The sequence below is a fragment of the Emydura macquarii genome, unplaced genomic scaffold (assembly GCF_026122565.2).
Source record: "Emydura macquarii macquarii isolate MOO-44397 ecotype Brisbane River unplaced genomic scaffold, CSIRO-AGI_Emac_v2 contig_554, whole genome shotgun sequence".
Taxonomy (NCBI): domain Eukaryota; kingdom Metazoa; phylum Chordata; order Testudines; family Chelidae; genus Emydura; species Emydura macquarii.
Genome location: NW_027130691.1, coordinates 11,113,055 through 11,139,349, shown reverse-complemented (window position 1 = coordinate 11,139,349; position 26,295 = coordinate 11,113,055). Strand labels below are relative to the sequence as shown.

At 40.4% G+C, this 26,295-nt stretch overlaps 1 protein-coding gene across 3 annotated transcripts in view; it reads right to left on the bottom strand.

Annotated features, from left to right (window-relative positions):
- ADGRD1 (adhesion G protein-coupled receptor D1) overlaps window positions 1-26,295 on the bottom strand; it is a 248,188-nt gene that overhangs the window by 77,724 nt on the left and 144,169 nt on the right. For all 3 annotated transcript variants that reach the window (XM_067539758.1, XM_067539759.1, XM_067539760.1), the window contains 3 exons: window positions 21,823-21,926; window positions 17,472-17,583; window positions 9,631-9,784 (listed from right to left, as the gene is read on the bottom strand). In XM_067539758.1, coding sequence (XP_067395859.1) covers window positions 9,631-9,784; window positions 17,472-17,583; window positions 21,823-21,926 — 370 coding nt within the window. The remainder of the gene's footprint in view (window positions 1-9,630; window positions 9,785-17,471; window positions 17,584-21,822; window positions 21,927-26,295) is intronic.

Genomic DNA, 26,295 nt, shown 5'->3' with positions numbered 1-26,295 from the left:
GCCAGGAACAATACATACTTAAAAATATGCAACAGCCAGCAAGTACCATATATAGGGCTTGCTTCTGTTTTACACCAGAATAACTTCAGAGTGGAGTTACTCCTGACTTACATCAGCGCAAGTGAGAGCAGAAACAGGCCCAGGGTCTGCTAAGTGCCATGCTACAAAGTGAATTCCAAAGCCTAAAATATTTTTGTTGACAGTCATATTTTAAACAATGGAAAATCCTGTTCACTAATGTCTGATACCCAGAGTAATCAATTATACATGGCCCTGATCCATTAGGTTTAAGTGCTTTGCTAATCAAGGCCCCTAGCATCTTACCTAAGCCATGCGCTTGGCAACCCCTCAAAGGCAAAAAGCCCAGGCTTTTACTGTTTCAAACGCAACTGACTAAGGGCATGTCTACACTGCACAGTTAAGCCGGGCACTTACCCAGGTTTTAGTCCTAAGGCCCACTACCTAGTCCTAAGGCCCACCTACACAGAAAAATCACTGAGCTGACTTTGGAGGTGCTTTAAGACCAGGTTAACTGACCCAGCTCGGGAACTCAGGTACAATTCAGGATCCACTTTAACTTGGGCTGGAACCCACCCACTTTGTAGTGGGGAGGTGGAGTAAATCACTTGAGTGCTGATGGCCCTCCAATGCCCTTCCCCCACGTCCCCCACTAGAAAAGGACAAAGTCTCTCACAAGTGACAACTGACTGTGAAAGAACAGCGGACCAGGGGATGTGCCCCCAGACTCACACAGGCGAGTGTAGCAACATTGAGGGCCCAGGAATGGGTACGGCTTTGCAGTGTGGCTGATCACACCCAGGCAAGGGTAGGTATTCAGACCCAATCAACCCAGTTAACTGAATGTATGCACAGCCTAAGGGGGCAGGGACCATCTTTCTATTCTGTGTTGGTGTTCTATTCTGTTCTGGTCCAGGAATAGGGCTCCTAGATGCTCCGGGAATATAAATACTAAACAACAATAAGAAGTTGCTTGGCACTGACTAATAATCGTGTGATAGAAATTTCTTCCCAGGGCAAACAGCCCTCACATAGACTAATCTGTCACATACACAAAAAGGACTTGTGCTTACTATCCCTCAAGATGCTCGCCTGTCTGTTTTTCAAGGCAAATTTCAGATAGTCACAGGATTTAACTTGATTATTTATCAATTTTAAACTGCAGTGAAGAAGCAAATTAAATACAGAGTTCCCTGGCAAGATAATAAAACGTATGCAGATGAAGCGTAGTGAAGTTGTCTGGATAACAAGAACAGTTAATTCAATGAATGTAAAATGGTCTACAGCCTATAGTGCAGCATTTGTCTTTACTCTGCAGTAACAGGGTATTAAACCATAGACGGGGTGGAGGTTAGCATCTAAAATAAATCAGGATTTTGTTAACATGAAACAAACATATTGTTCCTCTAGGAACCAACCATCCGAGGCTTTCTATACAGGTAGGATCAAACATATTTAGCCTCATGGGGGTCACAAGATTTGAGCTGGACTGAAAAATTCCTATGGATAGTATAGTACACAAAGATATTAAGAGTTGGCTTAGCTGATGAGCAATAACTGCAGATGAGCTGTAAGATTCAGACAACATCCCATAATAGTTAATTCTAGGAACACATTAGTAAAGGTGCTAATGCAGTACTAGTTCGTTTTATCATCCATGTCAAAATGCCAGTTATGTTTTTTTATACTGCATTTGATTGTTTTCTCCATGAAGATATGTTATAAACATGTTCATCAGCCTTACCCCTAACTCTTCAAAGGTGTGATGTGCTTTGCTTTAGGGAGTGTAGCATCAGTTACAGGATTATAGAATCCTAGAATATTAGAGTTGGAAGGGACCTCAGGAGGTCATCTAGTCCAACCCCCTGCTCAAAGCAGAACTAACTTCAGCTATATCATCCCAGCCAGGGCTTTGTCAAGCCGCAGCTTAAAAACCTCTAAAGATGGAAATTCCACCACCTCTCTAGGTAGCCCATTCCAGTGCTTCACCACCCTCCTAGTGACAAACCTTTTCCTAATGTCCAACCTAGACCTCCCGCCCTGCAACTTGAGACCGTTGCTCCTTGTTCTGTCATCTGCCACCACCGAGAACAGCCTAGCCGCATCCTCCCTGGAACCCCCTTTCAGGTAGTTAAAGGCCGCTATCAAATCCCCCCTCATTCTTCTCTTTTGCAGACTAAATAAGCCCAGTTCCCTCAGCCTCTCCTCATAAGTCCTGTGCTCCAGCCCCCTAATCGTTTTTGTTGCCCTCCGCTGTACTCTCTCCAACTTGTCCACATCCTTTTTGTAGTGGGGAGCCCAAAACTGGACACAATATTCTAAATGCGGCCTCACCAATGCCGAATAGAGGGGAATAATCACTTCCCACGTCCTGCTGGCAATGTTGTACTACACCAGTCAGTCATCTAACCTATGGCATTTGCAACATGCACATCTCTGTAGTATCAGTGCATGCTAAGCAGCACTGCATATTAATAAGTCGGTATGGGCCCACACTGCAACATAGCCTCACATTCTGGACTTCTGGGGAATAAGCAAGAATGGGTCAGCCTCAGGATATTTGGTTCAGTTCATATAAGTACCCCGATGTCACCCACAGTGTATTTGAACTTCTTGGTCTGAGAAGCTAGTGTGAACAATCTGTCTCATACTATTCTGGCACTTCTGTTTCCACTGGGGCAAGGAAATGCAGAACTGCATGAAAATGAAGGTCGAGGGAGAAGAAAAGTTTTCCCAAATGTTGGAATCCCAAGATTCGATGTAAATTCACTTTCAGTTTGGAGCAAATGTTTGGGTCAGTGATTTATCTAAATCTCTTCAACAGTCTGTATGTAGCACAACCCATTTGAAGTCAATGGAAGTTTCGACTAAGTAGAGACTGTAGGATCAATCCTTAAGTCAAGGACCTGAAGAACAGTTTGGTGTAAGCTCAGCAGCTTGTCTTTCACCAACTGAAGTTGGTCTAATAAAAGATGTTACCTCACCCACCATGTCCCCTTTAATTCAAGCAGCAGTTACTTCAATAGTGTCCCTTTTCTTCTTTGGCATTAAACCTCCTATCTGTTCCTACAGAACACTGTCGTTTCTATTCCCTTTATATTTCTGATACTAACAACATTTAAAATGGAAAAATTACTTATACAACTTGAAGCTTTTTTTTGGATTTTCTTTTATGTAGAGGAAAAAAGCAACAAGTAGGAATGAGGCTGTGCTGTAGAAACCCTACGGCAGATTTTAGCTCTTTCATTCTAAAGGGCTAAATATGACATTTACAGAGAAAGAAGCAGCATCAGGCACAAGGGAAAGCACATTTATTTCAAGCAGTCAGAAAGACCCATTTATTGCATTGATGGGAAAAGTATAGTCTCTAATTTGTTTAGCAGGAGTAGAGTTAACCTCATCTGATATGATTTTTTTTTTCCATTGGGTTATCCTAGCCCTAGAGAAGGGCACTGTGTCTAATTCAACCACGCAGCAGCAAATAAGCAACCTTCAAATGGATGGAATTTATGTAGCAGTGCAGAACCAAACTCCCAATTCTAAGTGATAATCTAAGGGAAAAGAAATTTGTCTTCAATGCTGGAAATGGGTTAATTACAATGTTCCACTGCAGTAACTTCCCACACTACGAACTATATCATCAGAATCTGACAAATGGGTGGGTGGAAGGGAGGTGTTTTGAAAGTTTTGATATATTAATCTTTATATGTTATCCTGAATCACTAAGGCAACAGAACTCTTTTCCAACCAGTCTCTAGGTATTTTTAAAGGTATTATCTTCTTAGAATCAATCAATCTGTTGAATTACTGACAACTGTAGGTATCAAAGTAATTCTAGCATTCTTTGGACTGATGATAATACACAGAGACTTCAGATGACTCAGAACATTTGGTAACCTGTCTCTTTGATTACTGCTGAATTCATTTTACTAAAGTAAATTGTCACAGCATATGGTAGGATATATCGGATATTCAATCCAGAGCTTCCTTGTTCCCATCTCCTGTCAGCTTTTGCCCCCAGTTTCAACTCTTCATTAGTCCAGATGCCACAAACCTTTACTCACATGATGGGAATGCTTATGCAAGGACTATTTGCTTGGGTTTGTAAAATCAGACCCACATTTTGCACATTCCAGGACCTATGAATGTGCAAAGGGTGGGCTTATTCACGAGACAAGACTGAAAGATAAAGACATGGGCTATCTGCTTTGACTAATCTGATATAAGTCATCCTCTTCAACAGCTTTAATTCATTTTGGGTCAGGATCATGATTAACTGACCCCAGTTGGTGAATAACCAGCCACATCTGTCAAACATCAGGAAATTCAGCCCTGGTCCACACTCACCTGGCGATTCGGCGGCAGTCGACGGAAGTTATGCAAACTACACAGAGTAGCTTGCATAATTCATGTCGACTGCTGTGCTTCCCTTCTGCGTGCTGTCTATACTGCACTTCGCCGATGGGAACAGAGTTCCTGTTGATGCAGCGCTACACTACTTGACTGGGTGGTTTTACTCAGTCGACTTCCTGATCGATTGAGCGGGTCTACAATGACTGCTCAATCGATCTGGAAAGATTGATCTGGCAGCGGCGAACCATCAGTATAGACATGGCCTCACATATTCTAATGTCTCAGGGCAACAGGATAGTTTGCATTGCAGTAGTCAAAAGAGGTTCAATCACTGACTCACTTGCTATCCTTCCACAGCTGAACACAGTGATATGTATCAAGGAAAAGCTTTATGTCTTCTATAGTAAATATTCATTGAGATGAGTATTTAGTTTGAATCCTCTTGCAATATTTTGAAAAATGTCCTCATATTAAATTACACAGTCACAGCAATGAGTTGTCCTGCTCACTAACAGATGCATAGCACAGCTCCCACATGGAAGTCCATCAAGTAGATATCCACCAGTGAAAGCTGCTAAGAAATCAGAAAAAGAAAAGAGCAGCTGTTGTTGGGGAGAAATAACTCAGTGTGGTTCTTCTGACCAATTAAAATCCATTTGGAAGTCTGCTTTTATGTCGCCAGTACAAGCACAATCACAGTTCAGTTCTTGATTTATCAATTTAACAAACACTTATTTCAGAGCCAAGTGTCTTTTCTCAGAACTGAGAGAGTCTGGTTAATATGTATAAAATCATCAATTATATATTTGTTCCCACTGTACCTCCCATCATGTTCATGAACCAACAGCTCAAACTGAAGCTCTGTGTGCATTATTACATGAGCACACAGAACAATTAACACAATGCAGATGAAGGCACTGTTGATGGTGTTGATTTGTAATTTAACATTTCCATCCATATGCAATGTCAAGATGCCAATAATACAGGTTAGGAATGAATAGATCCAGGTGTCATTCTCATCACTCCTGTCCCTTTGACAGATATGTTTAGTATGGAGGTGAGAGACTGCAATGCAAGCTGAGGTCCATTAACCAGCAGCATCCATTATCAACTCAGTGGGTACCAGTCCAGAGCCAGATTACAGGCAATGATTACCAGCAGAAGCACAAACTACAAAAGTACCTACTGGCTTAAGTGATAAACAACCTGACTAGTTAAATTATTTCAGGGCAGTTTTGATGCATTTTCAACAATGACATGTCAAATGTGATTAAGAAAACCCAACAGCTAATTCAATTGCAGGTTTCTCTGAGCTGCACTGAAAGAACTAAAGCAATACAAAACAATTCCTAGAAGCCTGATTTGTAATGACAGATTCACATTCCTTGGGAAGGTTTCACTTGTCTCAGAGCACTGTAGGATTGGCAGTCAAAATCCACCCATTTTAGAAACTGAGCTACCTGTAAAAGAAAAAAGTTCAATGCAAATTTTTCATAAGGGAATTTATTGTGGTTGGATGCGTTCTTATCTGCTGTCTGCCTGAGTCTTAGCTACACTTCAGGGGGATTTGTGTACAGTGCATGCCAACATGTCTGACTCTCACTATCACTGCCAGGAACAACAACACTAGACAAAAAGGAACTAAGGCTCTGTTCCAATAGAGAACCTTCCACCATTTGTTCCCTAGTGAATTTTGTGTTGGATATTTATTTACACTGCAAGCTCCTAGGCCCAGGGCTGTGGGTCTAAACCTACAAACCTCTACACACAATGCCGCTGAAAGTATTTGTTTAGAAATCGTATTGTATGCACTGCAATAGGTTAGGCCACATTGCAATAATTAGCATTTATTTATTTATAGCAAATCCTATTGCAATATTTCAGGCCATACTGCATTAGCCTGGGGCACAATGCAATATTTAAAGCCATTGGTACACTCATGTGAGTTATCTTTGCTTGATAGTGTTTGCAGACTTGGACACCATGGTTTTCTTTGTGTTGTGTACACTACCAGGCAGACCATGGCCACTTAACAATAAATGCTAATATTAAGCATAAGGGGAGCAGGAAAAAAGACTAAACTTACATTCTTATACATACAAATCACAGACAAGTGCATCTTCAAGCACTAGTTAAAGACTAAATGTTTATTAATTAATGTATTAAAGCTTATGCTGTAAGCAAACTCCCCTATCCTTAGATTCATATGCTTATTCTTCATCATAATAGACGTTTTTAAAGGCATCTTCAAACCAGAACCATGTGAAACTTGCCAATTTCACTTTCCAACAGTTTGTAAGAATGTTTTCTTAGATTTCAATCAATCCATTTGGATTTGCATTCCCTGCATTATGGGTTCAAAAATCTCAAAACAAATCTCAATCCAAAACTGACAGGTATCTCTCGTTTTAGCAAAACAGGGGAAGTTTTTCTTGGTGGTTTCCCTGAAAATACAGCACAGGACTCTGCTGACAGCACTGTAGGAGAGCTTTAAAATGCTTTTGGTACACAGCAGCTGTAATATGCATGAGTAGCACACTATTGGCATGTAAATTGGTTGTTCTTTAAGGAACACAACTAATTTTAAACCAGGGATTCTCACATTTTTTTTTTTTTTTTTGCTGGGACCCGCTTTGAAAATATTTCAAGCTGTGATGACCCCCACCTCCAAAAAGTGATGACTCTCAGCCATACCATGGCTTCTGGGCTGCTGCTGGTGGTGGTGCAGTCTTCTGAGCTGGGCGCCTGGCCAGCAGCTGCTGTTCTCACGCTCCCCTACACCAGTCTTGTGACCCTCTTTTAGGTCAAGTCCCCCAGTTTAAAAAACAATTTTAAACCAATTAGATTGAAGGGTGCGCATTCCATAAGTCTATAAGTGACATAAATTCATAGAAAGTTGGCATGAAGAGAGATGGTGATTTGCACAACTGTTATTAGTCAATACAGTCCTGTTAATTTACATTAATTTCACCATGTCCATTGGAGGTGCAGGGACATCTTCCTAGCCATAATTGAAATTAAATTCAACAAGTTTCACACATCTGCTGTGAGAAGCACAGACTTTTCCCTCAAAGAAGGTACAATTTTGGCAGTCCACTACCAGCCAGATAAAAGAGCAAAGAGTTTAATTTCCAGATACAAAAGACTCATCACATATTTATAAAGTGGAAGAGATAACGGCAACAAACAATCTTTAGACAAGCAGGTCAAACATGCATGTAAATGGAAATTCAGGGTCAGTGGCTTAATGCACTATTGCATACAACCACTCTCTCTCAGTGCTCTTATCCTACGGGTTCCCATTTCATCTACAGATTCAGACTCAAAAATAAACTTGATCTGACCTTGTTTCTTTTGTTGAATTCATTTTAGACCCATTAGGAAAAGCACAAAGAATATGATTCCTCTCTTTCTGTCTCTCTCTTTTGTTATTTATTTCTCCTAGGAAAAGTTAGCTCAGGTCCAGTGTCCAATGTGCAGTGAGTTCTGTTTTTAACCAATTTTCCAGCTGAGGTGACTGATTCCATGTTTGCTTTTTATTACACGAGTCAATAGAACTATGGAGGTGGTGGATGGGGGGAGCACCACTGAGGAAACTTGCAAAATGTGTCCATTTTCAAAAGATTGAGTAGAAGTCAAACATTTGTCAGTTTTATTTGGAATTTGTAACTGACCTCTGTCTGTTTTGGTGAATTCCCCACTTCTATTTTCACTCAGACATAACTGTGAAAACTGGCCAGTGAGGAACATTCGCTGGCTATCCCCAGCAGAACCAACTGGTGGTGGCCAATTAAAGAACAGTGATTTGAAAAGAGTTAACTGCTGCAACAACCAATAAGAGTGTTTGTTTTTCCAAGGGCTACCATTATCTAACAGAGTCACTGATTAGCTAGCATGTTCAATAAACACCAGCTGTTCTCCCTGGGATTTTTTCCAAGGCAACTGACAATGCTATAAATGAATTTTATATTTCTAACCTTTTGCACTGAGGCAAAGGGTGGCGGGGATGTCTTATCTAATTAATTTAGAGTTTGCTCCCCCAATAAAATTAAGACCATCTTATCCAGGAATATGGATCCAGAGGCACTTTGAAGAAAAGTGGTTAAAAGATTTTAGAAAGGAAAAAAAAATTATGCAGAATACAAAAGTCATGCTAAAAACAATGTAAAGTAGGCAGCAGCTGAAACATGTAAATGAATGGCATTACTACTGCCAAGGCCTGCAGTGTGGCGTAAGTATTAAATATTCCAATTAGGACTGCAGTAGGTCTGAATTATTGTTATAATTGGTTTTGAATCAGCTTCCAAATGAATCAGTGGGGAAAAGATAATGCATGTTTTAAAATATTTTTGAAATCTCCCGTAATGATATAGGTATTCTGTTCTTTATTATCTTTTCTCACTCCCCCTTTTGTCCCAGTATATCACTTCCTTTTCTTCTTCTAATTGTGGAGCTTCGCCAAGCATCACTCACATGTTCCAAAACAATGAGAGAAAGATATCTTTTGTCTTGTGTAAAGAGTTTTGAACAAGGTAGGCGTAGTGGGCTGCTTTTAGTCACTTTGCAGTGCATACAGCTCATATTTTGGATCCTGCCTTTGAAAAGTAGTGAATTGTCACATTCAGGATTTTTGAATCCTAGGACCACATTTTTAGTCTTAAAACTGAGTTCTTATGTAGCACCTTTCACCTAAAGATGTCAAAGTGTATTACAATCGTCAGATAACGAAATCTCACAATATCCTGAAGTGTTGTATCCATTTTGCACAGGGAAATGAGGAAGTACAGGGTGATGTCCCCAATGTCACAAAATGAGTCAGTGGCAGAGCCAGAAAAAGAACACATGGATATTGCAAGAGTTCCACTTAGTCCGTTATTGGCTTTATGAATAAGGATCAGACCACAGTGGATCAGCTCACAGTGAAGTCAAAGGAATTGATTCCATTTGCTTCCATGGGATTTCGATTAGGGTCTATATATGTTAAAGTGCACTTATGGTCAGAAAAATGATGCATCTTCATACCTAACAGATCTGCTCTTTGCAAAAGAAACTGTGATCATGGTCTGCTTCCTTCTTTTGTCTAATTCATAAACACTCTTAATATGAGAGATGGCACATCAAATAAAATCACACTGTATCATGTTATTTAATGCAAAGTTCAGCTTTATCTACACTATATAAATTAGGTGGAGTCATACATGAGCTCTTATAGCAGGTTTAAAAGAAATGAGGAGGAGATTGTTACTACTAAGCACTTACCCCATCCAATCCCGTAGTAGTATAAAAGCTTGCTCTCTTCTGACCCAAACACTTTGATCACCATGCTGTAGAGATGAAATCCTTCCACCAACATCCAAGCAAAAACACTCAGGAAGAAGAAATGAAGGAGAAGGGCCAAGATTTTGCAAGGTACCTACAATATGAAGCAAAAAAAAGTAAAAATTTTTTCCATAGTCAATTTGGGTTTTTTAGGTTTTCACACTAAACAAAAACCACACTGGAGTAAAAGGATAGTGAAGAAAAATAACCCTAGAGGACCTTCTTTTGGTATCCACAGCATTTTGAGATACCTTCCAAGTAACAAGTCTAAGGTGTCCATTCTGTAATCTAGTTGCCAAACCCATTTGTACCAGATGTGCTGAAGAGAAGCAAACCAGATGCCTGTTTGTGCCCACCCCTCCAGGTCCCGGGCATACATGGCACTCCCACTGAAGTCAATGAGAGGTGGGGCACTCAAGACTGCAGAATCAACCCCTCTGGTGAGGTAGTTCCAGAGGCAACCGAATACGAGATAAATAGGAAATTTGGAAGTGAGGAGGTGGCATGGCTTGTGGCAGGAGAAGAAGCTGAATTTCACCAAGGGTTTAGTGAAAGTCAGTGCAATATGTGGCTTTCAGGAGAACAAAGTGACAGATTTAACTTAGGCCCAGATTTTTTAAAGCTATTTAGGTGTTTTGCTGTGCTCAGCATTGCAACACCTAACTGGATTGGAACCTAAGTTTTATTTTCAAAAGTGATTTAGGCAGTTAAGAGACTAAATCCCACTGACTGTCCTGAATCAGTCAGATGTCACAATGCATAGCACAGCAACACCTAAATACCTTTAAAATTCTGGACCTTCATTTCTAATTTTTTCTTGTCAGTGAGTTCCTCCTTAGTCTGCTGTTCCTCATATCAAAATTGGACATTTGGATTCAAACATATTGTATTTCCATTGTGTCTTTTCTAATTTGCAACTCAGAAAAAGTCTCAAGACCCTCCATTAACTACATTACTATAGATGTTGAAATGTGTCATAACTAGCTTACAATGAGCCATAATTGGGTCCTGAGTCATGAGCCTTATGGTAGTCATCTTGCTTGTATTACCACAATTGCCCTTCCACTAGTATCAATTTCCCAGTTTAGCTTACAGTGCCCAGTGTACAAAGCCATATTTGCCAGAAATATGTCTAGTGGTTAGGGCAGAAGACTGAGAGTCATGTCTACTGGGTTCTTTCAGACAACTCAAACACTCTTTTATGGTGTTCGTAGCACAGTGAGCCAGAGAAATTCTGGGAAAAAGAATTAAAGGAAAAGTGAGAACCACAGAGAAGGGTCCAGGATAGAATGCATTTTTGTGAATAATATAAAGTTAAGAGTCCAGGTGAACAAAGCTATATTTTCACAGGCCAACATGCCATCCAGAAAATAAGAGTCCAATTTAGGTAAGCAGGAATTGTATTAATAACCTGACATTACTATGCTTTGAAGCAAAACAAATGCATCCTTGATGAAGGAACAAATGCCAGCACTAGGAATACGTAGCTGAAATAGAACCACTCTTCTTAGGTCATATTCAGCTCAATTAAGCACTGTTCATGAGCTTCATACAGTATACAGGAAATTCAAGTATGGGCTTTAATTGTCAGCTCTCCCTTACGGGCTGACACTGTAACTGTTCTCACCGATTATTCCTCAAACAGATAAATTTTCCGCCAAATCCCATGACTGCCTGTCTTATGAAAATAGTAAAACCTAATCCTATGCTCTTCCCCACTTCTGATGCATGCACATAGCACATTGCTCTTCCACTGCTAATTGCTTTGCAAGGATGTCCCATCATACATGGTTTCTCTCATTACGTAGCCATCTGACAGACGCGGTTGCAGATGACTTACTGCAAGACATCCTTGTTTAGTCTGCTTTAGGTTAAGGTATATTTTAGGCCTCCTTCTTGGAATGAATCCCAGATACATTTCAATACTGCATCTCTTCCTGCATATTGATGATGTCTGGATTGCTTTGCTGTGACATTACTCAAAAAACTCATAGACACCCATTGAATTTCACACAGGCCTTTGCTTGTTTACAACCCATTTAGATCAGAAGACAAAAGAGCAATTATTATTTTCTTTCCTAGTGTCCTTCCTTCACCGAGGCAAATACCCATGGTAATACTTCAATAGCCTGGATGCCTATGTGCCAAAATAATGTTGCCAATGGGAACCACTCTGCTGCCGCCAAGATTTTCAAATGTAAATGAGCAGTTCCCTTTGTTGTATTAGCTTAGCTGCCATGTTGTGGCATTTCATCCTTTTTGTGGGTGTTTAGAGACTTGAGAATGTAATGAAAGTTGAACTCTCCTAGCCCTCTCTGAGCTGCATTCTAGAGGTTCTAAATTGGAGTAGGGACATAGTTTCTGTTTTTCTGATCTATCCATAACCAAAAAACTCCACTGACAGCAACAAAATGACTCTGAATTTAACTGTTCTCAGTGTCTGACCAACTATTCTTACAAAACACCCAAGTCAGTGTACAACCAACCAAATACCACCACAAATACATAAAGGAATTTTGAAATATTTTGGTGACATTGGACCACAACTGGATCTCTTAATTGATTAAATCTAAAAATAAATATCCTGGCTAAATTCTTCATTATAATATCAGAGGCCAAACAATAACATGGAGTCTATTTAAATTCCATCTGATTTACACAAGAAAGCTAATCCAAAAGAAATAAATGCAACAAAAAAACGACCTATAATAGAGGCTAGATCTGTTAAATGTGAGCTATCCATTTGCTGAACAGCCAATCAGATGTGTCAGAAACAGCAGGTGGCTGAGCCAAGTGAAACCAGTGTGGAAGAAAAGAAAATTATGATGAATTTAGTATGAATACAGGCTCATTTGGGCAAATTATCTAAATCCAGGTTATGATGGTGCCTCCAACTGGAGTGGCAGTTTTGTTACAATAGCAAAAAATAAAAATATGTATTGTTTCTATACACTGCTGCAAGATCATTTGATCTTGAGTTTAGGTAGATGCCCGTACGACTGCAGCATAAGCAAAGTTAGTTGTTTATTCCTTATCTTGTGGAGTCGCTTTATCCTTTCTTTCCTGTGCCTATGGTTCAATACTGCTCAGATGAGCACAGGGTGAAAAACAGCTCAATATGCCAACTGCAGAACTTCAAACAATTGTTGATAGACATTGGGTTTTGCCAGTAAAGCATAAGGCTATTTACTGCCTTTAGGTCACCGTAGACTTCATTTTTCCTTTGCCTAAATACATGTGCGTCCCCCTCACAACACATGCAAGTCTCTGGATCCGCTGGCTTCTTTTCTCTCTCTCTTTTTTTTTTTTTTTTGCATGTGAAAACATACATTTTTATTTTTTTTTAAATCCGCTCTGTACTCTCACTGTTTGGGTGGCAAAGATACTTGATGTGCCTGTCAGTAGGAGAAAATATGTTTTGTGCAGAAGCTACTATCTGTAGGAAAAGAGGCCCAGGTGACTTCAGGACTAATTCTGTACTGGGAGCTGTAGGACAGATAACGCTCGTTTATCTCTACTGTTTAATAGTTTTAGGGATTAAGCTTACTACAAAGACCTAAATACATTTAAGGGAAAGAGTTCCTCTGTTTTATGGTTATAATGGAATTAACTAAACTTGTGTTCACCCTACAAAATTAATGTAGTAGAAATTGCAAATGGACAGGTAATGTAACGGAGATCTGCTTGGTCGGCTCAAATTCTCAGCTACATGCAGCTCTATTTGGTATCCAAGATGAAGCACTCAGATTCCACAGTGAGTTAAAGAGAGATCCTGAATAAAATCCAAGAGCAGTGGTAATTGCAGGTTTTGCCGCATCATCTGTTGAGATAATGCCACTCCTAGACCTCTCCTGTACTTAGTTTGGCTACATCAACCTAACTGGTACTACACTTTATTTGAAAATATAGAACATACAAATGGCCATATTAGGTCAAACCAATGGTCCATTTATCCCAGTATCCTGTCTTCTGACAGTGGCCAATGCCAGGTGTTTCAGAGGGAATGAACAGAACAGGGCAATTTTGAGTGATCCCCTTATATCCAGTCCCAGCTTCTGGCATTTGCAGGGTGAAGGACACCTGGAGCATAGTGTGGTGTAAAGGGTTTATAGAATGTTTCTCCTTGACTAGATAGGCCCATCTCTAGTAGAAAGAGAAGGTGAAGCAAACCACAGCATCTAGAGTAAATTCTCCCTCTTTTTATGCAGTATCGTCCAGCCCATGCAATTAAAATAGCAATTAAAGGTAATCAGTTTGAAAATTAGTAGCAGCAGAATATGCAGTAAGTCAAAACTTTCAAGGACATGGGGATAATAAAAAGGATAAACTATCACCAAGGACCCCAGTGTCCTCCATCTGAACACACCAACAAAGGAAAATACATATTATGAATTATTATTATGTATAATAATGTAGTTAATACTCATGAAGAGCTTTTCATCCATAGCTCTTAAAGTCCTTTATATTGATATGTACATATAATTATCCCCATTTTACAGGTGGGGAAGCTGAAGCACAGAGAGATTACATACATTGTCTCAGGTCTCAGAGAAAGTAAATGGCAGAATTAGGAACAAATCCAGACCTTAATTCATATTGTATATTTGGCATGCTGTTTACTGTAACTTTAACTGGAGAAAAGTCCCCTGACTGCTATGGAGGCAGTGGCCATTTTGTGCTTAGATGCAGCCACCTATAGAAGAGACAAGCATATGATGCTCTCAGAGAGACTTTTTTCTTGCTTTGTTGCTCTCTTAATACAAAACAGACATCATCTGGATGAAAGAATGAAAATGGCTGATCTTTGTGTATGGAATAACAAACAGTCACCACCCATCACTGTAGCTCACCCATTAGACCATGCTTCACCTGTACATCTAGGAATCAAATGAAGGTCAACATTGTAAGGTGAGTCATCACTACCTTGCAGCCTGAACCTGCTGCCAAAACGTAGGCTCTGAAAAATCAGACTCACAAAAGAGGAAATTAAATAGATGTTGAAAAAATTGTTGCAGAAATTGGAAGGAATTATCTTGAAATTGATTCACATCAATTTGCACCTTTAATTTCCCACTATCTAGAGCCCTCACTCACTAAAATAGGTGTGTTGGGAATATCTGCAGTTAAAAAATAAATAAAAAAAGGAAAGTAAACTTGAGTAACAGTTTGACAGGCTTGATTCTCCTTTGCCCTACATTGTGTGCAGTTGTTTACATTAGTGCAAAGTGGATGTGCAGTGCTTCCCTTTTGATCTGGAAGCACTTCATGTCCCTTAAATAATGGCACAAAGTGCAGGGCATTGGAGAATCAAAGCCATAGGATGCAAATTTCCTCCCATGCCTTCAGTGCTCACATTTAGGAATTTGGCATAGGCAAAATTGCACTAATTAACTTAAGGTACGATATTAAAGCAGTTGAGTTAAACCTGTGCGGTTCAAATTCTGGTTTAAAGCAGGCTTAGTTTGGTTTAGCTGAAGTCAGCTTGGAGAAAGTTTAAGCTAAATCAAAATACACAACTCTTAAAATGAAATTAGTGTCTACACAGGAGTCTGTACCAGTTTAACTAAACGGGTTTAATTAAACCATTCATGTATGTGTGCAGACAAGGCCACAATACCATAAGAAATGGATGGGGGCTGGGCCAAGACCTTAGTAACATGGACTTTGCCAACACCCATCCAAAAAGGAGGAGCCTTCACCAGAAAGGCAACTGTGAAGTGTTAACATTTTAAAAGACTAGGTGGGGAGAGCAGGCAATAACAAGGAGCCAAAGGGCTTTTGTTCAAAATCCCATATCCATTTGAGAGAGACCATGACAATGAGATAGTCTTTTTTGTCGACACTATGTTATTCCCTCTATTTTATTTCTCTCAAGACTAACTCCTCTCAGTGGAGTTGTAGCATCCTTTCTGATGTACTGAGGCTTATTTTAGTGCGTGACTTCCCTTGTTCTTTATTTCAGATTGTATCATTGTTGTTTTCTGTTGTATTCATTTTATTTTCCATCTAAACCATTTGCTGTCATCTTCTCCCCTGCACCTTATCTTATTCACTCAGGACCTGCTTAGGTTTCAACTGATAGGGAAGTTTGGGATTGAATTGTTCACTTTTCTTTCATGTTTTTATGTTAACGTTAATCCCTGAGCTGTGCATGTCAGGGGCTGACACAGAGGTGGATGAGACAAATGCCATGGCCTCACAAACAATGTTGCTGCTGAAAACCACCATCATTTAATCGCAAGGTTGCCAAGACATGAGAAACACTGGCCATATTGGCATATGTGGTGAGAGGAGAATATCAGCAATGACCTCTAGGGATAAAAGCATAGGCTAGGAACTCTAAATGGTGGGATAGTAGAAATCAGGATTCCCTATATTTTATTCCGGGCTCTAGTACTGACTCACTGGGTGACCTTCTACAAGTCTTTTACCCTCTCTTGTGTTTCAGTTCACTCTTCTGTAAAATGCAGATAAGGATACCCAGATTTACAAAGTGCTTTTAGATCCTCAGATGAAAACTACTATATAAATGCCAGATATTATTATTATTAATTTACCAGGAACCCAAGGGATGCCAGCTGATTTGAATATAAATTTACCTAAATTTTTGTTGCCAAAATTAAAAGCACACAACTCATATTTGCTTGTACTGAGAACAGAAAGAATGACAGATGAATAAGAACCTGCTTCTTTGTTGTCAGAAGCAGTATGGTACAGCAGGCGATCTCCAAAGCAGCCAAGTTTTGTTCTATTAAAAAAATGAAGTGCTGTGGAACAGTATCTAAAAATATTATTTTGTTTCCTCCTGACACAGGAGGTAATTTACATTTTAGGACCCTGTGTTAATTTTAAATAGCTTTGGGGAAAAAAAAAAAAAAGAAAGAAATCAGACAGCAATACATCAATGGTAACAAATTGCATGTTCTTCCTCGGGTGGGAAGCCAAAACTATTTGCTCATGACATCTGTTGTGGGTAATCTGACACATCCCTATTATCCTGGGCTAACAAACAGTATCGGTTCTGAGCCTGCTACTGCAGGATCATGTCCATAAACTCAAGACCAGTATGTCTCAGTATGGCCCATAGTTTTAAATGAAAAGTTAGTACATTGCTTTCAAGGTCTTGTAAGAACTGCAAGGTGGGAGGGCTGCCCTGCTGCAAACAGGTTCACACCCACAATAGGTCAATTCAGTCCATAGTCTACGAGTGCTCTCACAGAGCAGCATCCACAAGCAATGCTTTCTACCATCTCACCTCCTTCCACTCCAAGTGCCAGGCGCACTTCTACAACCTTCCTTCTTTAATGTGAACACAATGCAATATGTACATACTGGGAAAATCCCTACCCACACAAAACACTATTGCATGTGCCATTTCCTCCTGGGGAGAAGAAGAGAAAAAGGATGAATCAAACAAATGTTTGTTAGATCACCTAATGCACTAATGGAAGGTGTGACACTGGTGATGAGGGCAGTATGAGAATCTGTGTAGAATGGAACAGAATAGAAATAGTTTCCAACATCTGATGATCAACATCTGTTTTTATTTTCCAAGTTCCATGCACGGATGGGCACAGCGATAAAATAGGTTGGGATGTAAAACCCTTTAATGTGCTTTGTCTTGTTCTACGGGTTGGGATTTTTGGCTTAGATGTGTATTTAAAATAAGAGAAAGGTTGTAATACACTCACTCTTGATCTTGGCATGTTGTATATTTGCTTCCATGTAGGTGACTTGCCAAAAACAAAACAAAAAAGCAAAAAGTGCTTTTCAATACTTACCGTTCCAGGGCTGAACTGAAAGCTGATGAGAAGTAGGATCTGAGCCACCAGGATGGCAAAGGACAGGTTGGCATGGATGTGATAACGCTGATTACGCATGGTGCTGACAGAGCTGGGTGAAGGAGGAAAGAGTCATGAGTAGAGCAATATTCCAAGAAGCAGTAATAAATCTTCGATTTATCTGCCAAGGGTTATTTTTTATTATGTGGTTTTAGTTTTCTTCCTTCACGATAAAGCTATGTTAAAGCAGGTTCCCCAATATGCTGACACAACACTGAACAAACCAAAAGGATTGATTTGCACATTAAATAGCTTTACTAGTAAGGGGTGGATGAGTATTAATAAACAGCCCAATCCTGCAAGGTGCTGAGCTCCCAAGGATGTGAGTGGGCAGGCATAGAGGTAGATCAACATCTTGCAGAAGACTCTCCGCATCTTGTAGAATCCAGTTCACATGGCACCACCGCATTTTAACTTGTATTCAACACAAGCATTTTATGCCTATTTCAACTTGGATAAGATTGTCAGCTTGCAGGGGCAGGGACTGTATCTTTCTGTGTATCTGTGCAATGCCTACTTCGATGGGGACCTGGCCCTAACTATGCCACCTGGGCATTGCCACAACATAAATAGTCTAAACCTCTCTCTCTCAGCTCTAGAAAAGTAGGTTGAAAATTCTAAGAGGACAGACTTTCATACGAGTTTTCTGGTACTTTTGCCTTGTTTCCCAGTCACAACCAGGAAGTCAAAATCCCCCACTTGTCTGAACATTTCAGATCTTCAACATAATTTGTTTCTAAAAAGAGATGATGATTTAGGGACAGCAGATTTTTTTATTTAATCCACATTGCCTGCCAGTCCTATCTATCAGTTTTAATCATTTCAGTAATTTGGCTGGATGTTTAGCATCATGGTAGTACTGTCTGTACACACGGACGGGCATTTCCATCTTTCCTATACATCTCGCTACATTGCGCCAGCTCATGATGATGCATCATATAATGCCCACCGCCAGAAGACACATTGACACAGACTAGGTGGAAAATATAACTTTTTGTCATGTTGGCTTCTTAGTCATCATTTTAGCCAACGTCCACTTAGGACATCAAGGGTTTATTGAAGAGAGATAGAGGTCTGTCTATGTCCTACAAGTAATTCACATAGACAAGTAGTGTTGTACAAAGTCACTCTCTCTCTAGTAATGAACTTCATGTAGACAAACTGAAGCATCACCTACCCAAAACGCAAGCAAGGCAGCACTCTTAGAAACTGATGGTCTGTTGCCGGTGTGTACAGAAGCTAAAAACTCAACAGATTCCACTCTACTTACCTTATACCCATTTAACACTAGTTTGCAACATTTCCCTTCAGTTGTCTAATGAGGACCTGTGCTCCAGCAAAAACTAATCACATTATTTTAATTGGCATGGTATGGTTTCAAAGAAATACTATATATAAATGGTATACTCAGCCTTGTGACTGTAAGCTGTGTCCAAGCTCTTCTCTTACGTCTTCTCATGTCTCCCATTTCCCTATGGGTTCCACAGCCCAGGTGTCCTCCTGGGAGCTGTATAAGGTAACATAGCTCCTTTCCTTCCCAGACATTCTCCCATCCACTGTTCTGCTCTCACAGTCAGGCCTGGTCTACGCTTACCTTCAAATTCAGCGGCAGTCGAGAGGAGTTACGCAAGCTACACATTGACTTCCCATTGACTTCGTAACTCCTCTTCTACGCAACGTCTCCACTGCACTGAGCCACTTGAGGGGGTAGTTTTAATGCGTCGACTTCCGGATCGATTGAGCAGGTCTTCACTGACCACTCAATCAATCCAGATAGATGGATCTGACGGCAGTGAATTCACCGCCATCCGTGAAGACATACCCTCAGAAACAGCTAGGGATTCATGGAGTAAAGCAATCCCACTAGCAAATGCACTGATGGCACAAGAATGAACATGCAGGCTTCAGAACCCATTTGGAAAGTGACGCTTCCCATGTGTTATATTATCATAGTGCCTCGGAGCCCTAGTCATGATCAGCGAGTCCATGCATGACCTACTAAGACCTTGAGACTTAGAAGGAGTATCACAATGTTGGAACAAACTAAATAAACATGACTCCTAGTGTATTGTTGGTTGGAGCAGGGCAGTAAACTCTTCATATAATCCAGCTTCTAAACCTGGTCCTCTTAACAGGATGGACAGAAGTCACACTAAGGTGGTCAAATCATCCCTTGAATGATTAGGAGACAGTTGGTCAGGTGGCTAAGTTCCTGGACTGGACTCGGAACCAGGATTCTATTCCCAGCTCTGCCACTGACTTGCTGTGTGACCTAGAGCAAGTCACTTCCTCTCTCTGTGCCTCTGTTTCCCCTCCCGCCCTTTGTCTTATCTATGTAGATTATAAACTCTGGGGCAGGGACTGTCTCTTGCTGTGTGCTTGTTCAGCACCTAGCACAGTGGGGCCCTGGCTTCAGTCAATACTGCTGTAATAAATGATAAATGTCTATTTCATGCTCATAAATGTATCAAGTGCTCAATGGAAAGTCTTCCCAGTGCAGAGAGACCATTAAAAGGCTTTCACAATAACAAGAGGCAGCAGTTGTTGTAGAGGACTTTAACACAAGCACCGGAGTGAATTTCACTTGGTTTGTAGGATTTGTTTGTCTTGCTAAGGCACTGTTTTGAAAAGCAGAGCAGCAGAAGTAGAGTAAGTGCTTGAAAACAAATGTAGGATTATGTGATCTAATTGTTTCAGTTCTGTGTGAAAAATATAAGCCAAATTCATATGAATTAGAGATAGGGAAGATTTATTGGGTCATTGTCCACATCCATCTGCCAATGTAGGATTATGGTCTACTGAGTATTTTCTATTTCAGTGTCCATTCTATAGTTCTACATCTTTTAGGCAACAGAACTTGCTACAGACGCTTCAAAAGACTAACAAGCAATTTGGGGATGTTGTGAGGGTTTTTTATAAATAAATGACATTTTAATCCTTTTTCATTTGTAACAATTAGTTTCTGTGCCAATGTGGTTGTACATGGTATCTTTCATAGCCAAATCATCTTACAGCTCTTCACAGTTAACCATTCTGGGCCTGATTTTCATCTCATTTACACTGATGTAAACCTAGTAGTAATTTCAATGAAGTCAAAGGAGTTGCACCAGAGTGAGTGTACCCATCATTTTCATATTTATATAATGCTGCATTGTGCTAGTATCTACAGGCGGGTGGCTTGGCTTGTCTATGAATATGGAAATGCAGCATTAATTGCTAGCTCCCCAAATTATATTATGAATCCAGTCCTGAGAGTCTCATTTTCTGGGAGTCCCCAGAGATTCTCTGGGAATCCAGCCCCAAGAGTCACAATTCTCACTGTGGTAAACAAATTAGCTGGCATTATATGGGTCCTTTCTGAGCACATTCTATTCTCATTTGCATGACCTTGGTTTTGGCCTCTATACTACAGTGTGCGACCCATTTTATTTTGTTCACTGTCCAAGTTAAGGGTCAAGTAACAACTCAGAAATTGCTTTGTCTGGTCTCTTGCATAATTTTTCAGGCTCAGTATAAGAAGATTCACACAGCCTTAATTTTACATAAAGTCAGTGGCAGCCACTTAAAATATGAAAGAAAAATGCAGTGCAGGGAAATCCAGATAGGATAAGAATGACTAACCATTTTCCTACATCTAGTTGACAAAGCTCTCTCAAAAACTAGTGGGTTAAATTCACCCCCGGGCAAAGGAGCACACAATACTACTGTCAGCCCCCAAACAGGTCACTGGCAAGTTCTATTAGCTCCCTAAAGAGAAGCAGATACTAGTAATTACCTTGTTACCCCCATAAAGTTGCCTTTAAAGACTGGGGAAGTGTCACCACAGATATAAGACAGCACAAGATGGGAGACCACAAGATGGGAGACCACAAGAAAACATTGCCCCCTGCAGCCTGTCATGCCTCTATATACAGCCTTGCTTCAGATGAACATAAAGACAAATGTGAAGTCCCAATCCCGCAGTCCTTGCTCAGGCTAAATTCCCACTGACCTCAGGATCAGCCCTGGTATCAGCCTCAAACCCTCTTTTCAACCAGCACAAAACAGGGCTATATATCACAAGAATATAACTTGCTATTTAAAGACCTTCCCAGTCTGGGAAATTAAATTGAGGAATAACCAACTGTTAAAAATATATGTGCAGAATCTAATTAAAGGGGGTAAGGGAATTAATAACCTTTGAACACCTGAAAACATCCATTTCAATAATTTGAAATGAAAATTTTTGCGTTAAACTGTCAAACTTTCAGGGTGGTATTTGCTCAGCAGGTATAAAGTTAAAATTACTCACGATAGTATAGCAAATGTAACCAGAGTGATAGTCAAACAGAAGATGGACAGGGAACAGCCAATGTAACTGATGGATGACAGCACCATCTGGTGTTGAGTCGTCAGCTGTGCACAAAGGGAAAACAAAAATGAAATCTATTAATTGATTTAGGATACTGGAGAGCCATATATCCTGGTGAAGGTCTGCCACACTCTATGTGGTAACTCGGGTAATGTGGCTTTTTCTTCCTTACACTGCAGCTCTACCCCAATGCACACATCCCTATATCAGCAATTTCTTGCAAGGGAAATGTATAGAACTGTCTGAACCTAAAGTCAAACACTCAGGGCTCTCAGATTTCTGTGTCCTTTGGGTTCCTCTCTTGTATTTCATAAAACTATTTCCTCAAAAGAGGTTAGGTTCAATCTACATTGCTGTGATAGTGTCAACCCTGAGATCGGATAACACAAGAGAAAGCAGTTTATTCAGGTTGCACAAACAAAGGCAAGGGTTGTTCAGCTTTTTAAAAGCTTTTATGACATTTTGGCAATGCTCACACACTGCAATTATTTATATCATTGTGTAAATGTTGTCAATGCTCCAGAAAAGTGAGATCTGACAAACCAAGGTAGCCAGTAAATTATGGCTGCTTACAGGTGGTTTCCAAACAATACTGCATTTTTTAGATATATAGTCTTTTTAGTGCTTATTAAAGGAGCCAGATTGACACTAGTGAATGAAGTCCTCAATGGAATTGCACGACAAGCAAAAGCCTGGGCAGCAGCAAAGTGAGCCTCTCACATTGACTTCAACTCTGATCTGGAGGGATCTTCTATAGGGGCAAAAAAGGGATTCAGTTTCCATAAGCGCTGAATCCCTTGGCCTCTCCATACCAATCAGGGTGATCATTAACATGGTGCATTTTGTGACATGGATATTCTCCAGTTTCTCAGGGCAGGGACTCTGTTTCTGCTATTGATCATAAATTATTCAGGAATAATGTTTTCTTTTTCCACTTGAAGTCCTCAGTTTGGGGGGAAATTGACAAAAGAAGCCACATCTAGTTAAGGGAGCCAGGCAGTTTTAATATATAATAAGGATAGCTGGGCAGGAAACAGTTTTTCCATCACGCAGGAATTTTCAAAAGTTAAAAAAAAATTCCCATCCTAAATCAGTTAAAAAGTTAAACTCAAAAATTTTCACAAACCAAAAAATCCCTCTCCCCATCTCTCCCTCCCCCCCCCCCAAAAAAAACAAACTATAAGCCTAGATCAGATCAAACAAAATGTTTTGTTTAGATAATTCAAAACATTTCAATTTTGGCCTTTTCACTTTTAAAAAAAAAAAACTTATATATTAACTAATTTATATTTCTAAACAAAAAGTTATTTCAAACCAAAAAATTGAACTTGTCATTTGAAAATGTAAAAACTAGCTGTTTTCATAATCTTGAAACTTTTTTTGCAAATTTTTTTCAACAAAGGAAATTTGTCAAAACTGATTCTTTGCCATGAAGGGTTTCAGTTTCAATAAATCAGCACTTTCCAACAAAAAGTATTTTGACAAAAAATTCCTCACTAGCTTTAAAAGTCAGCTGTCCATTAAAAGCCCTTTGAAAAGGGGGTATAAAATCCCATATGCTTATGCAGAAGCAACAGTCATTCTAAATAGAGTCAATAACGATGTATTTTGTAGGTATGCATTTTTGTACTGTCATTATCCAACAACTGTATCAATTCATGTGCAGTAATTTTTACAGTGGCATGGATTCCACATTGGAAAAATGTCTGTGAAACATTAAATGATGCAGCAGCACTAGCAGAGAGACAAACAACTGTTGCTATGATGCTACAGTCCCTAAGAAATGGGATATGGCATTTTTGTATTTTTTCTTTCAGACAAAGACAAGACATATTTCCTGCCCCTGACTTGGTTAGCACCAAATACGGAGCCAAAATCTGGTTCTTTGCTGTCGGACCACAGAAAGGTGGGCTCATTAATGCTATTAAAGTATCCCAAATGGGTGCACCTGTGCACTGCCCATGAAATGCTGCACACAGCCATCCCTCTCCAATTACTGCTGCAATATAATTGGTGTGGGGGGTTGGGCAGAGTTTAGGAGAGGTTTCCGGATCAGGGATGTGCATGCGCAAAATATACAGACCATACCCCCAATGGCTAGGACATAGAATATTAGAGTTGGAAGGGACCTCAGGAGGTCATCTAGTCCAACCGCCTGCTCAAAGCAGGACTAACTTCAGCTATATCATCCCAGCCAGGGCTTTGTCAAGCCGCAGCTTAAAAACCTCTAAAGATGGAGATTCCACCACCTCTCTAGGTAGCCCATTCCAGTGCTTCACCACCCTCCTAGTGACAAACCTTTTCCTAATGTCCAACCTAGACCTCCCGCCCTGCAACTTGAGACCGTTGCTCCTTGTTCTGTCATCTGCCACCACCGAGAACAGCCTAGCCCCATCCTCCCTGGAACCCCCTTTCAGGTAGTTAAAGGCCGCTATCAAATCCCCCCTCATTCTTCTCTTTTGCAGACTAAACAAGCCCAGTTCCCTCAGCCTCTCCTCATAAGTCCTGTGCTCCAGCCCCCTAATCATTTTTGTTGCCCTCCGCTGTACTCTCTCCAACTTGTCCACATCCTTTTTGTAGTGGGGAGCCCAAAACTGGACACAATATTCTAAATGCGGCCTCACCAATGCCGAATAGAGGGGAATAATCACTTCCCGTGACCTGCTGGCAATGCCCCTCCTAACGCAGCCCAATATGCGATTAGCCTTCTTGACAACCAGGGCACACTGCTGACTCATATCCAGCTTTTTATCCACTGTTACCCCCAGGTCCTTTTCTGCAGAGCTGCTGCCTAGCTCGTCGGTCCCCAGTCTATAGCTGTGCATGGGATTCTTCCTTCCTAAGTGGAGGACTCTGCACTTTTCTTTGTTGAACCTCATTAGATTTCTTTTGGCCCAATCCTCCAGTTTGTTTAGGTCACTCTGTATCCTATTCCTACCTTCCAGGGTATCTACCACTCCCCCCAGCTTAGTGTCATCCGCAAACTTGCTGAGAGTGCAATCTACCCCATCCTCCAGATCATTAATAAAGATGTTGAACAAAACTGGCCCCAGGACCGACCCCTGGGGAACTCCACTTGTGACCGGTTGCCAGCTAGACATGGAGCCATTGATCACTACTCGTTGAGCCCTATGCTCTAGCCAGTTCTCTATCCATTTTATAGTCCATTCATCCAACCCATACTTCTTTAACTTGCTGATAAGAATACTGTGAGAGACAGTATCAAAAGCTTTGCTAAAGTCAGGGTATATCACATCCACCGTATCACATCCGTCCATGTCTCTTGTTATGGGTGACCTGCAGCTCCATAGGCTTTGGGGGAACCAGGATTTTACAGTGTAAGTTTCAACTGGATAAACAGGACCTCTGGGCTCAGCATTTCCTAGTGGTTAAGAGCTCTGCCTTGGGCTCTCTGCGCCGCTGGCCAGACATCAACTGCCAGAACAGTCCCAACCCAGAGGTCACAGCTGCTTACCAACTGTTGAAATTTACACTACCCTGGGATTCCATTTGCATTCAGGAATACAGAAGAAGGCTGTAACTGAAAGGCAACCTCTTATTATCATGGCTGAGGTGAGTATATGAGAGTCAGAGGACCCACCTAGTGGAAGTAAACAAACAACATTGCCTTTAATTAAAAAAAAAAAAAAAAAAAAAAAAAAAAAAAACCCCAAAACCCTAAGCCTTTGGTTTCTTCATTACTGCCCATGTTAAGAGCATTCAACCAAACAAACAAGAATTACCTAACAGGCTTTTTCCATCTCTAATTTAATGAGTCTTGGAAATTATCCACAGTATTGAACTAAGATGACGTGTACACTCCCAATCCCCCAACACCTCTCACTCCTATTAAAGGCAAGGATTGCTCCATGTATCTAGAATTTCCAGGCTTGAACTTGTATTCTAAAGAACAAGGAACAAAAAGAAAACTACTGTCCACCACAAACAGTGGATGTGAAGAATACATTAAAACCTAAATGGTTCACTGTGTGCCCAATTCTCTGCGTTGTCAAATACCCTCAACTCACTGAAGCCAAAGAGATTTGAAAGTGCTCAGCATCTCTAAGTGTCAGGCCCTTAATTAATCCCCAGATCAGTCTTGCAATGACCTGCCCATAGCAAAGCTCTAGTACTCAATCTTCCGTTAATATACTCTTTCAGCGCCACAGATATGCTGGAAAAAAATGTGCGCGCTGCTATCATTCAAACAAACAAATTAAAGCATCAGATCAAAAGGCAGACAAGAAGAAGGATACATGCCAACTAGTAACAACACTGATCAATGGGCATGGGTATTATACAGAAAAGCTCTTTGCCACATGAATTCCAGGGAGTGAGATGCAATGTTATAGGAAGGCATGGGATGATCTCTAGGGCTCACAGCCTTATTCCAGAAGACTGGAATAGCCATGG